This window comes from Hypanus sabinus, chromosome 16 (genome assembly GCF_030144855.1).
Source record: "Hypanus sabinus isolate sHypSab1 chromosome 16, sHypSab1.hap1, whole genome shotgun sequence".
In the NCBI taxonomy this organism is placed as follows: domain Eukaryota; kingdom Metazoa; phylum Chordata; class Chondrichthyes; order Myliobatiformes; family Dasyatidae; genus Hypanus; species Hypanus sabinus.
The window spans coordinates 75,364,688-75,379,084 of NC_082721.1; the positions used below are offsets into that span (position 1 = coordinate 75,364,688).

General features: G+C 40.8%; 1 protein-coding gene across 1 annotated transcript in view; it reads right to left on the reverse strand.

Annotated features, from left to right (window-relative positions):
* Positions 1 to 2,798: 2,798 nt before the first annotated feature.
* The window catches only part of LOC132405871 (hepatic lectin-like), a 34,337-nt gene continuing 22,738 nt past the window's right edge, over positions 2,799 to 14,397 (reverse strand). The window contains exons 6-7 of the mRNA XM_059990862.1: positions 13,630 to 13,739; positions 2,799 to 4,043 (exon numbers count right to left, since the gene is read on the reverse strand). Of these exons, the coding sequence (XP_059846845.1) occupies positions 3,908 to 4,043; positions 13,630 to 13,739 (246 nt within the window). The 3' untranslated portion in view covers positions 2,799 to 3,907. The remainder of the gene's footprint in view (positions 4,044 to 13,629; positions 13,740 to 14,397) is intronic.

The following is a 14,397-nucleotide window of genomic DNA, read 5'->3' on the forward strand; positions in this document are numbered from 1 at the left end:
ATTTGACCTTTTCCGATTCCTTTATATTATCCATTAATTTGAGTAGAGGAGCGGAGTTAACAACACTAATATTTTTTGATGTAACATAATAGCCTAGCTTGTTTTTTTTAGTGTAAGTTTAGTTTTGTTTGGTTTGATTTTGAGTTTTCAGTTTGGGGCTTATTCCATCTTCTTATTTCTATTTTTTTCTTGTATCCTGCTTATATCAAGAGTTTGGGAGGTCTATTATATGGTGTTACCTATAGTTTTTACTCATTTGTTAATTGCTAACAATGTAATCTCACGCTCTTTGGACTATTATGTCCGTCACGTATCTGTTTTTGAAAATTTCAATAAAAATACTGAAAAAGAAAGAAAGAAAATGGCTATCACAGGACAACCCAACTTTAAACGCTTGGATGGAAATTACAATGGGCATTTACAAAATGGAAAAGATAACAGAATCTGTTAATCATAAGTTGGAACAATTTGAATTTGATTCATACTGGGAAAAATTATTTAACTACATAACACCTCATAGGTCTGATTTTATTTTCAAAAATCAATGATTATGTTGAAAAAAAAGATCACTACCTACTTGTACATAGTTTTCTCTATTTGCTTGTTCTTTCTTTCCTCTCTTTTCTGTAAGTGTATACCTCAGATAAATATGTGGAGATTTGTGGCAAATATGACTACATCATATATATGTACAATATATGAAATATCTCATAAGAAATGTTTATTTGATGATGAACTTCAATAAAAAAATAAATTACAATAAAAAAGAAATGCTATAAAACGGGATGTGAATCCCAATGGGATATGGGAACAGAGAGCTATGGGCGCTTATGCATCAACTGTTGGATGTATCAGTAAGCTATGAGAAGGTGTTTTGTATGCAAGTACTGATCACTGGTCACAAACCCTTCGGACCAACGGGATACACCAGGTACCAGCAGGTATCGGAGTACCTGACGGTTATTTACTTATTCGTTTTGTTTACCAGCAACTTCTATCATAAGGTTTTCACTGCGTTCTTCGTGCCGTTTGTTATTTGAACTAATGCTTCTTGCCTTTAGGTGACTGTTTTTTTTTGTGTTGAGCTCCATCAGCCTCATGTACTTTATATTGAATTTGAGGTTTTTCTGGACCAGGGATCATCGCTGATGCCTGGACTCGACTTCCGTGTGATCTATCATTCTATGTGCTGAAGTGAGCTCCTATTCACTATATTATTTTCCGAATAAATCTTCATCGTTAATTTCTACTGCTGAGTCCTAACTTTACTCTGCACCCAGGTCCGCTTGTCTGAAGTTCGTTAAGTTGCCAGACTTAAAATTAGGGGCTTCGGTGATTATGGTAATTATCATTAACTGATCTAGAAATATTGTATAGGCCATAGCAGGTGTAATTGGATCAATTTCATGACACATATTGATTAATCCTTCCAAAGTTTGACGGTAACTAAAGCGTGGTCATTAGCCAGAATGAATTTGTGATTTTTTTTCTGTTGGAGGCATATAGTCGTGAAATTCTATGAGTTCTTACGTGGATGGTGATGTTCCAAATTTTCTAGAATAGTATGTTATTGTGACTGACAAATTGTTTAGAATTAGGTCAAATAAGTTCACTCATTGGTTACATGAGGACATTTTAATACCCCATTCTGTCAACCATGAATTTCATATCTAAGCCATATCTAAGAGCATGCTGCTAACTTCCCTTTCTATCTTCAGTGCATTTTCCCACTTTGTTCAAAATGGTGTGCACTAATACATCAGCAAAACATACCAGTAGATGAATTCTGGAAGAAGTTTCCTTAATCTTTCTAACTTAATGCCATCAGAATTCCTCGTATATGGAGTCAGTATTCGTCATTCCCAGTCTGTGCCAATGCATCACATATGCTGCTGGGTCTATATAGTTGGTGAAAGCAAAGAATTTTGTATGGTAACTAGGTGCTTAATGCATTATATGTAACATATGCACAAACTATTGCTTGACTAATCAGTGATACATTTTTCTGAATTTAGACGAGAGTTTCCAAACACATCCAAAACTGATTGGTTTCGAATGATTTTTCCTTTTCCGAATTCAAAGCTTCAAGGCTTGCGTTGGCAGAAATTGGCTATATATCCTACTGAAGAGTCGGCAACAGAAATCCTACATCGAACTCCATGTGACAAGATATTAATGGGTAAGCATGCAGATTATTTAGGGTTAATTTCAACTTTTTCTTGAAATTTCTAATAAACCAACTGAATCGTAAGATTGCATAGTGGTTGATGGAGCAAAATGGAGAAATGTCCATGTTGACATTAGAAAGGTTTTGCCCATTAATTTACAGCACGATAAAGCACAGCATAAGTGACAGAAGTGGAGCTCAACTTCTTTAACATAATCCTCGGGAACTACCCAGCACCTTATTTAACACATTCTCCCCCATCTATAAGAGAGATAGATTGACCTCATTTACCCTCCAAATGCAGAGAAATAGAGTGGGAGGAGGAAATCCTCTCTCACAACCCCCAAGGGGATGTCGTAGAATAGGAAGAATGCAAGCAGAATGGAGAACTGAGGTTAATACAGAGAATTGTGAGATACAGAAAGAATGGGGCAAGGAAACATAGAAGGAGTTCTACATTTTCAACGACGGGTATAAGAGTGAATTCCATTGTTGCTCGTGGTCAGTTAACATATCGAAAGAGTTGTTGAAGGTCTTAGATTTCATAATCAAGCAGCGTTAGCACAATCCATCGAAAGTTGTCTGAGCCCTCTGAATGCAGAAAAGGAAACCAACAATAACACAACAATCCTAAATTCATATATTCTTTATTCAGTATTAAGTTGTTAGTAGTGAGATAGAAGTAATCAACACATTTGACTGGATATTAATGATTAGAAAGCGGCAGACCTTGAGCATAATCTTGCAGGCTAGAACCTGAAAACAATATGATGTTCAGAAACGGAATGCTTGACGTGGAAAGAAGAAGATGGCTTTGTCGACCAATAATAAAAAAAAAGTTGTGGCTTTCGTGGGGCTGGTATTGGCTTTTAGCATTGGTAGCACTCGGATCAGTCCCATCCACCTGCCTCATAGAATTTAGAGCTGGCAGCCTAGCTTTCTAGGATCAGGTTTGGATCGAATAAATCCCAGCTTATTGGCGGGTATTGGAAAGTTACAATTAAAGAAAACGTCAACGACTGGAAAATAATTCAGCGGTTACTGATCCAGACATTAAACTTCAGCAAGTTCTGGTAAATCTTCCAGGATTCAGCTGGACAGCTGAAAGTGGGCGCAGAGGGGTTGAGAATTCGGTTTAGCAAAAAAAAAACGGAGTAGGAGACAGGATTTCCCGGCGGTAGCAGAACTTGCATTCGAAATGGCCATAGGATTGACTTCGACGGTACAAAGCTACTGTACTGCGCCAATGGCTTTGGGACCGCCTGGAGAAGGAAGTCTTTTGAAATAAATCTGGAGGTAAAGAATTTTAACAAAGACGAAGGTCTCGTTCTAAGTAAGAACTGTAATTCGCTTGTTAGCAAGGTGGGATAGACAAAACCGGATTGGATGAGCACTAGCCAATCAGGAGGGACGATCAATGGAGGTATATATTCCACTAGACTAGATAAGCATAGGCATCATTCCTGATGAATTGGCAGAGTTTGTCAACTAAAAGGTCATTTAAAATCACTCCTTGTACGCAGCTGGAAGCCAGAGAAGAGTTGATCCGTCATCTGCGCCGTGAAATCACTTGAAGATTTAGTTCTGTTCCAGTGGGGAGTACACGGGTAAAATAGATCGGGAAACGCACTCACCACGCCAATCTCAGCTCAGAGCTGCTCATCTGCTGTACTGGAAAAAAAGTTTATAAACGCAGTTACCGCCCGCATTACCCGGAGTATAAAGTAGCTTGAAAGAATGTTAGGCTGCTGTTTTTTCACAGATAGCGAAATGCATAGAATCGCATGGCCAATCGTGCCACAATCCGTTTCCACTGACCACGACACAATCTTCTTCGAATTCTTCATGAACATTAGGTTGACCCCTTTCCCAGAATCTGAGTGTAAAAAGAGATGTGGAGAATTACAGTGGACAATTCAATAACTCATTAAAAAACATTGACTTGCACCCTCACCCCGAGGTGCCTCTGCCGACGGATAGCTACACATCTAGCACCGACAACACTGACCCCATAATTGTGATTCGCCACCATATTTGTAGATTCCTTTGTTTGTCCCTGAACATCCATATATGTAGCGCTTACATAACCATATATATATAGTTGCAGATCCCCCAACCCCACTCAAACTTCCAATAGACACCGGAACATTGGGGGTCAGATATTAAGCTGAAAACCCAACTGGTTTGACGTATTTGTATTAAGCGACTTCAACTTCCACAGTGTTATTTAGGTCTTCCTTAGTGCAAAAGTGTTAAAAGGGTGGATCAGCGACTCAAAGATCAGCTTAGTGGATTTTAAATTGGGAAATCAGCTTGACAAGGTAATTAAACCAAGTGGATTAACATTTAGTGATCAGAACTCCTTTACATTTTAAGATGGATATAGTTAAAAATAAATGGGGACCGTACATGAAAGTATTAAATTGGGGTAGTGCAAATTCCGACAGTATGAAGCAGGATCGGTCGATAGTTGATTGGAAGTAACTGATTTTGAATAAGTGCAGGCTGATATCTAAAGGTTGCTTTAGGAGTTTAAGGCTGATATGTGCTATTAAGAGGTAAGTACAAGAAGAATAGCGAAGACGAAGGACGAGAAGGTCAAACTAATGGAACCCTGAGAGAGAAATTTGTGAATATGTCTGTTTGGATTAGGTGTTGACTTGTCCACCGAAGGCAGAGCAGTAATGGTAACCGCTCTTACTCAGGCTGCAGGTCTATTATTCATAATGTTCCACATGGATACGTACTGGGGCTCTAATTATATATTTATACACACACACACACACACACACACCTGGCTTGAATAAACACGTGGATGCGTGGATGGGTGGGATATTAACTTTGCAGATGTCACGAAGATTAGTGGCATTGTTATTAGTGTAGACTTTAAACTAGTTAGATGAGGGGGCAGGAATCAGTTTGAGGAAACTATGGGAGAGGATGTTAGTTCACCAGTAGAGCAAGTAAGTAGAATGTGTGTGAGGGAGGAAAGGCAGGTGATAGAGAAGGGATGCGCTCAGCCCGAAGATGTAGGGGAGAAGAAAGAAAAGGATAATAAATTTGAATGCATTGTTAGGGATGAAAAGAGAAGAGGAGGTGGAGAGTGTCTTAAATGTATCTATTTTAATGCTAGGAGCATTGTAAGAAAGGTGGCTGAGCATAGAGAGTGGATTGCTACCTGGAATTATGATGTTGTAGCTATTAGTGAAACATGGTTGCAGGAAGGGTGTGATTGGCAACTAAATATTCCTGGATTTAGTTGCTTCAGGTGTGATAGAGTAGGAGGGGCCAGAGGAGGAGGTGTTGCATTGCTTGTCCGAGAAAACCTTATGGCAGTGCTTTGGAAGGATAGATTAGAGAGCTCCGCTATGGAGACTATTTGGGTGCAATTGAGGAATGGGAAAGGTGTAGTAACACTGATAGGAGTGTTTTATAGGCCACCTAATGGGGAGCGTGAGTTGGAAGAGCAAATGTGTAAGAAGATAGCAGATATTTGTTGTAAACACAAGGTGGTGATTGTGGGAGATTTTAACTTTCCACACGTAGACTGGGAAGCTCATTCTGTAAAAGGGCTGGATGGTTTAGAGTTTGTGAAATGTGTGCAGGATAGTTTTTTGCAACAATACATAGAAGTACCGACTAGAGATGGGGCACTGTTGGATCTCCTGTTAGGGAATGCGATAGGTCAGCTGACAGATGTATGTGTTGGGGAGTACTTCGGGTCCAGTGATCACAATAGCATTAGCTTCAATATAATTATGGAGAAGGACAGGACTGGACCTAGAGTTGAGATTTTGATTGGAGAAAGGCTAACTTTGAAGAGATGCGAAGGGATTTAGAGAGAGTGGATTGGGTCAAGTTGTTTTATGGAAAGGATGTAATAGAGAAATTGAGGTCATTTAAGAGTGAAATTATGAGGGTACAGAGTCTTTATGTTCCTGTTAGGTTGAAAGGAAAGGTTAATGGTTTGAAAGCACCATGGTTTTCAAGCGATATTAGAAACTTGGTTCGGAAAAAGAGGGATGTCTACAATAGATATAGGCAGCATGGAGTAAAGGAATTGCTCGAGGAGTATAAAGAATGTAAAAGGAATCTTAAGAAAGAGATTAGAAAAGCTAAAAGAAGATACGAGGTTGGTTTGGCAAATAAGGTGAAAGTAAATCCAAAAGGTTTCTACAGTTACATTAAAAGCAAGAGGATAGTGAGGGATAAAATTGGTCCCTTAGAGAATCAGGGTGGTCTGCTTTGTGTGGAGCCGAGGGAGATGGGAGAGATTTTGAATGATTTCTTCTCTTTGGTATTCACTAAGCAGAAGGATATTAAATTGTGTAAGGTGTGGGAAACAAGTAAGGAAGTTATGGAACCTATGACAATTAAAGAGGTGGAAGTACTGGCGCTTTTAAGAAATTTAAAAGTGGATAAATCTCCGGATCCTGACAGGATATTCCCCAGGACCTTGAGGGAAGTTTGTGTAGAAATAGCAGGAGCTCTGACGGAGATCTTTCAGATGTCATTCGAAACGGGGATTGTGCCGGAGGAGTGACATATTGCTCATGTGGTTCCATTGTTTAAAAAGGGTTCTAGAAGTAAGCCCAGCAATTATAGACCTGTCAGTTTGACATCAGTGGTGGGTAAATTAATGGAATGTATTCTTAGAGATAGTATTTATAATTATCTGGATAGACAGGGTCTGATTAGGAGTAGCCAGTATGGATTTGTGCGTGGAAGGTCATGTTTGACAAACCTTATTGAATTTTTTGAAGAAGTTACGAGGAACGTTGACGAGGGTAAGGCAGTGGATGTAGTCTATATGGACTTCAGCAAGGCCTTTAACAAAGTTCCACATGGAAGGTTAGTTAAGAAGGTTCAGTCATTAGGTATTAATGCTGGAGTAATAAAATGGATTTAACAGTAGCTAGATGGGAGATGTCAGAGAGTAGTGGTGGATAATTGTTTATCAGGATGGAGGCATGTGACTAGCGGGGTGCCTCATGGATCTGTTTTGGGCCCAATGTTGTTTGTAATATACATAAATGATCTGGATGATGGGGTGCTAAATTGGATTAGTAAGTATGCCGATGATACTAAGGTAGGAGGTTGTGGATAATGAGGAGGGTTTTCAAAGCTTGCAGGGAGATTTATGCCGGTTAGAAGAATGGGCTGAAAGTTGGCAGATGGAGTTTAATGCTGAGAAGTGTGAGGTTCTACATTTTGGCAGGAATAATCCAATTAGAACATACAGGGTAAATGGTAGGCCATTGAGGAATGCAGTGGAACAGAGAGATCTAGGAATAACAGTGCATAGTTCCCTAAAGGTGGAGTCTCATGTAGATAGGGTGGTGAAGAAGGCTTTTGGAACGCTGGCCTTTATAAATCAGAGCATTGAGTACAGAAGTTGGGATGTAATGTTAAAATTGTACAAGGCATTGGTAAGGTCAAATTTGCAATATTGTGTACAGTTCTGGTCACCGAATTATAGGAAAGATATCAATAAATTCGAGAGAGTGCAGAGAGGATTTACTAGGATGTTACCTGGGTTTCAGCACTTATGTTACAGAGAAAGGTTGAACAAGTTAGGTCTCTATTTATTGGAGCGTAGAAGGTTGAGGGGGGATGTGATCGAGGTATTTAAAATTTTGAAAGGGATAGATAGAGTTGACGTGAATAGGCTGTTTCTATTGAGAGTAAGGGAGATTCAAATGAGAGGACATGATTTGAGAGTTAGGGGGCCGATGTTTAAGGGAAACAAGAGGGGGTATTTCAGAGCGTGATAGCTGTGTGGAATGAGCTTCCTGTAGAAGCAGTAGAGGCCAGTTCAGTTGTGTCATTTAAGGTAAAATTGGATAGGTATATGGACAGGAAAGGAGTGGAGGGTTATGGGCTGAGTGCGGGTAGGTGAGACTAGGTGAGATTAAGAGTTCGGCACAGACTAGGAGGGCCAAGATGGCCTGTTTCCGTGCTGTGGTTGTTATATGGTTATAGAGGATTACCGAAGGGCACGGCGGGATATAGATCAGTTGCAGTTGCAGACAGGCAGATGGAAGATTGAGTTCAACCTGCCACGAGTGATATGTGGCAGTCTGGGAGCTCAAATGGGAAGAAAACGTCCAGAATTAGTTACAAGTGCCTTGACAGAACTTGGTGTCCAATTACAGAGCTCGCTGGAGGTGGCCGCTCTCTTTGACATGATGGGTGAGAAAAAGGGGTTACCTGCTTTCCTTACTCTAGGCATTGAGTTCAAGTATCAGTAAGTAATGCTGTAGCTTTATAAGACTTACGTTAGGATTCTGTTCTATTCCCTCCGTTTTAGGAAGAGTGTAGAGGCTTTGGAGAGGGTGCAGACAATGTTTACCAGAATGCTCCCTGGATTGAGGTACGTGCAATAAAAGGATGGGCAAACTTGAGGTGTTCTCTTGCAGCAACGGAGCCTAAGTGGAGACGTGATTGTCGAAAATAAGGTTTCGAAAGGCATTGATGGACAGTCAGGTTATTTTTTGCAGGATCAAAATGTGCAATTCTGGGGAGTATGCATTTATTGTGAGATGAAACTCGGCAGAGTATTTTACAGAGAGTGGTAGGTTCTAGGAATACTTTGCCAGGGCCGGTAATGGTGGTAATGGGATAGGCGTATGATTTTATACAGAATTGCAGGTTTTGTCTATGAGTATACTGAAGAACGTATTTGTGAAGTTAGTCACCATTAGCTCAGTATAACATTCTGGGCCGAAAGGCTTGTTCATGAGCTGTAATGTTCCACCTTCTATATCCCCTTGCCACATCCTACTCAAAAATTGAGCAAGGAACTGAATGTTTCGACAAGGAAACACCGAGACGTAAATTACATTTATTATGATTTGTATTCCTGCAGGGAGATTATACCGTAACTGTAAACGGTACTGATGCAGCCGCATCTGGACTACTGTGTGCAGTTCTGGTCTCCGTACTTGAGAAGGATGAACTGGCTTTTGAGGCGGTGCAGACGAAGTTCACCAGCTGATCCCAGAGAGCGGGGGTTAGACTGTGCGGAGAGAATGAGCCGCCTGGGAATCTACTGGCTCGCATCCAGAAGGATGAGAGGAGATCTTATATAAACATTTAAAATGATGAAAGAGATATTTTAGATAAAGGCAGGGAAGTTGTTTCCACTGATAGCTGAGACTACCACTCGACGACATAGCCTCAATATTCTGGGGACTAAACTTAGGACGGAGATAAGAAGGAACTGGTTTTCACAAAGAGTGGTGAAGCCGTGGACTTCTCTGCCCTATGAAGCAGTGGACGCTACCTTAGTAAATATATTTATGTCACGGTTAGATAGGTTTTTGCATAGTAGGGGAATCAAAGGTTATAGTGATAAAGCAGGTAGGTGGTGATGGATCCATGGCCAGATGGCCTCTCCTGCTCCTATTTCATATGTTCTTATAGACAATAGATAATACACAATTGGTGCAGGAGTAGGTCATTCGGCCCTTTGAGCCAGCACCGCCATTCAAAGTGATAATGGCTGATCATCCACAATCAGTACCCCGTTCCTGCATTCTCCCCATATCCCTTGACTACGCTGACTTTAAGAGCTCTATCTAACTCTATCTAACTTATGCAGATCCAAGGAGATTGACCTTATTCCTAAACTACCCTAATAGTGCGAAGCAATTGTAAGGAGCATAGTGGCCTGAAACAACCTAGACGGCACTGAGAAAGGAGAGCAAGGCAGAACAAAGCAGTTATGTCTCTATTCATCTTGCAAGTCTTTAATTTCCTGAACTTGTTTATTTTCCAGAACTCTGAAAGTGAAGTTCTACAGAGGAGCGTACAAAATTCTAATGTTTTAACAGAGTACCTTCCAATTCCTCAACAAATATAAGGGCTCGCCTCCAATTTAATTCCTGGATTACTTAGGCGTCGGTTACTGAATATAAATGTTTCTCATATATTCCTGCTTTTCTGGCCTATAACTTCATATTCATCAATTGTCATTTCATCTCCCATTTTCATTATGCTCTCTGTTTTCATTATGCTCTCTGTTCCCGTTTGTGTTTCGACCTGCTGGTCCTTTGAGTATTTCTGTTTACGTTTATATAGTCCTACAATTTTTGTACTTGACTTTATTTGTGTTCTTTTATGCCTTTTTAATCTTTGTGCTTTGTCTCCATGGAAGCGCTTGTTCCCCTTCTTCCTGTTTAAGAGTTGAAATTGCCTTTGATCTTCTCATTGCACTAGAAAATGACATGAGCGAATTACTGTGGTTTGCGATGGCTCAGATATGACACCTCAGGAACTTAGATAGCTCTGGGTCTGATTTCACTCAAATTCAGAAGAATGAGGAGGTGATGACATTGAAACTTATCGAGTGATAAAAGGCTTTCATGGAGTGAATGTGGAAATGATGTTTCCTATGGTGGGAGAGTCTACCACCAGGGGACACGGGCCTCAGAATAGAGGGCCGTCCATTTTAAACGAAGATGAGAAGGAATTCCTTTAGCCAGAGAATGCTGGGTCCGTGGAATACCTTGCCACATGTGGTATAGACGGGAAGTTATTATGCATTTTTAAGGCAGAGGCTGACAGATTCTTGATTGGTCAGGGCATGAAGCAAAACGGGTAGAAAGCAGGAGATTGCATTGCTGCTGAGAGGAAAATTGGGTAAGCTATGATGTTGTGGCGGAACAGGGTCGATGGACCAAATGGTCTAATTCTGCTCCTATATCTTACGGTTTATTGGTCTCATTGACAAATCTATGAAACGGAAAATTAAGGTAAGATCCCTGCTTTGAATTTAACTGCAATACGATCCCAACTTTGATAGCTGAAGGGCACCAGTGTAAAATACCCTGCTTACATATAAACACGTATATCCACACAGGGACGACATGATTAGATACACTTATACAGCTGCTTGTTAATACAAATATTTCCAATCTCCAAGGCATTTGATAAAGTACCCTATGCAAGGCTTATTGAGAAAGTAAGGAGGCATGGGATCCAAGGGGGGATATAATTATTGATCAAGAATTGGCTTGACCACAGAAGGCAAAGAGTGGTTGCAGACTGGTCATATTCTGTACGGAGGTGGTGAGCAATAGTGTGTCTAAGGGATCTGTTCTGGGACCGCTACTCTTCGTGATATTTATAAGCATCCTGGAGAGGAGGTGGAAAAATTAGTTAGTAAATTTGATGATAACCCAATGGTAGGGAGTGTTGTGGATCGTGTGGAGAGTTGTCAGATGTTTCAGCAGGGCATCTATAGATGCAAAACTGGGCTTCGATGTAGCAGATGGAGTTCAACCCAGGTAAGGGTGAGGTGGTACATTTTGATAGGTCGAATTTTTGGTAGTATTACTAGTAAGAATCTTAGCAGTGAAGAGGATCAGAGGGATCTTGGGGTCCGAGTCCATAGGACACTCAGATCTGCTGTGCAGGTTAACTCTGTGCTAAAGATGGCATGTGTTGCATTGGCCTTCATCAATAGTGGGATTGAGTTCAGGAGCAGAGATGGCAGAATCATATTGGAAGACGTTTGCAGTACACTGGACGTTCAGGAGTGTCAGGGAAGTGAAGTTTGTGCAGTGAAATTACGTCTGACAAGGTGCTCAGGAAGCTTAATGGTCTGAGTGTGGATAAATCTACAGGATCTAATGCAATACACCCTCTAAAGGAAGTAGCTGAGGAGATTACGGAAACATCAACCATGGTCTTTCAAGAATTGATAGGTTCTGGCATTGTACCCGATGACTGAAAAATTGCAGATGTTACATCGCTATTTAAGAAGGGTAGCAGGCAGCAGCAATGAAACGGTAGACCTGTTAGCCTGACATCAGTGGTTAGGAAGTTGTTGGAATCGATTGTTAGGGATGATATTACGGAGTATTTTGACGTACATGACAAGATAGGCAAAGCCAGCATAGTTCTTGAAAACAAAATCCTGCCTGACAAACCGACTGCAATTCTTCGAGGAAATTAGAAGCAGGTAGACAAAGGAAATGCAGTAGAGATGGTGTAAGAACTTTGACAAGATGCTACACGTGAGGCTACTTAGTAAGATAAGAGCCCAAGGAATTACAGGGAGGTTGCCAGTATGGCTGAAGCATTGGCTGGTCAGTAGAAAACAGAGAGTGGGAATAAATGGATCCTATTCTAGTAGCTGCCAGTTTCCAGTGGACTTCCAAAGGCGTCGGTGTTAACCACAGCTTTTTAGGATGTATTTCAATTACTTGAACTACGTTATAATGGAATTGTTGTTACATTTGCCGATAATAAAAAGATACGTGGAGGAACGTGCAGTGTTGAAAATGCTGACAACCTGCAGAGAGACTTAAATAGTATAAGGGAATGGGCCAAAAACTGGCGAATGAAATACAATGTTGGAAAGTGTACGGTCATGCACTTTGGTGGAAGTAATAAACGGGAAGACTATTATTTAGAAAAGAATTCGAAATGCAGCGATGCAAAGGGACCTGGGAGTACTTGTGCAAAGTACCCTAAAGGTTAACCTCCAGGTTGAATCAATGTTGAGAAAACAGAATGCAATGTTGGCATTAATTTCTGGAAGTATAGAATATCAGAGCTGGGATGTGGAACTGAGGCTCTATAGGGCACTTAGAGTTCTGTGTGTAGTTTTTTGGACTCCTTAATTTAAAATGGATATACAGAAAATAGAGAGGTTTCGGAGAAGATTCACAAGAATGGTTCCAGCAATGAAAAGTTTACCATTTGAGATACGTCTGGCAGCTCTTGTACTGTATTCCCTGGAATTCACGGAAATAAGAGGAGATTTCATAAAAACACTCCTAATCTTAAACGGCCTGAACAGATTAGATATGGCAAAGTTATTTCCCATTATATGGGGCGTCTAGGACAAGAGGGCACGATTTCAGGATTGAGGGACGTCCATTTGGAACTGAGATATGGCCAAATTACTTTAGTCAGATGGTGGTAAATATGTGGAATTTGTTACCATGAGCGGCTGTGGACACACAAGTCATTGGGTGTATTTAAGGCAGAGATAGATCTTGAATACCAAGGGCATCAAAGGGTATGGAGTGAAGGCAGGGGAGTCACAAATACTGGAAGAATTGGATCAGTCCATGATTGAATGGCGGAGGGCCGAATGCCCTACATCTGCTCTATCTTATGCCCAATCGTATGGTCTAACATACCTAACATTGAAGTCGATAGGCTATCGCAGCAGAAGACCACATACGTACCCTCAGTGGCCACTTTATCGAATGCAGGTGCTGCCTAATAAAGTGGCAACTGAGTGTATGTCAGCAAGAGAGGGAAAGGATATAAAAAAGAATGTGTCTGGGAACGGAAAGGGAAAAGTTATTTGAAACTACAAGCTGGGGCAGAGGTCAGCATTATTCACACTGCACACAATTCTATAATAAAGGGGGATAATAGCATACTTCAGTAGACAGCGGGCGAAGGTTTTTCACCCTGTGAGGTAAAAAAAATATACTCACTTGACATTGGATGCATAATCAGTACCATCTACCCATCGCCAATTCCCTTCTTCGACAATGTCATGGAGTCCAATCCAATAGTCAAGATTCACATTCATCCGGATATATTCCTGCAAATATATAGTAATATATTCATTCGCATGGCCAGATGCCTGTGTTCCTGGCAGAACTAATTTAATTGCTCAAAGTCGTCATTCCAGTCGGGATTCTCACACAAAAGTTTCTTTGTTGGACAAGTGCCCTGTTAAAGCACAGAATCTTGTGTTCCGTTAATGTAAAAAGAACTGCAATTAATCCTAGGATCCGGCATCCTCAAATCAATTAGACACGGGCCAGTGAGTGAAACCGCTCCCTGGGTCAAACACTCCTGATTTCTTCATTTCTGTTTAGGAAGAACACTCATGTCTTCTCACTCCATTACGTCACGCTGGGCAATAACAAACTGATATAGGGACAGACAAGCATTTTTTCATATTTACCCAAGACTGTTGTCATCATCAAATTGGCCCTGCTGCGAGGCAGTATGAGCTCAAGCCAATAACTTCCTTGTTTTATCTGTCCTTCAGCACTTGTCCAAACTACACGTCGTTCACACTGAGGGACGAGAGTAAAACTTTACTTTCTCTCGTAGATAATCAACCACAAACGGTTCAGGGTGATGTATGTACATCACGCTCATGATATATGACGATGTACGTAAGTGAACTCCTATACCGCAACCCAGATTTTACCTCAGTCCCATGACGACACACAGATGCGAAAGTTAAA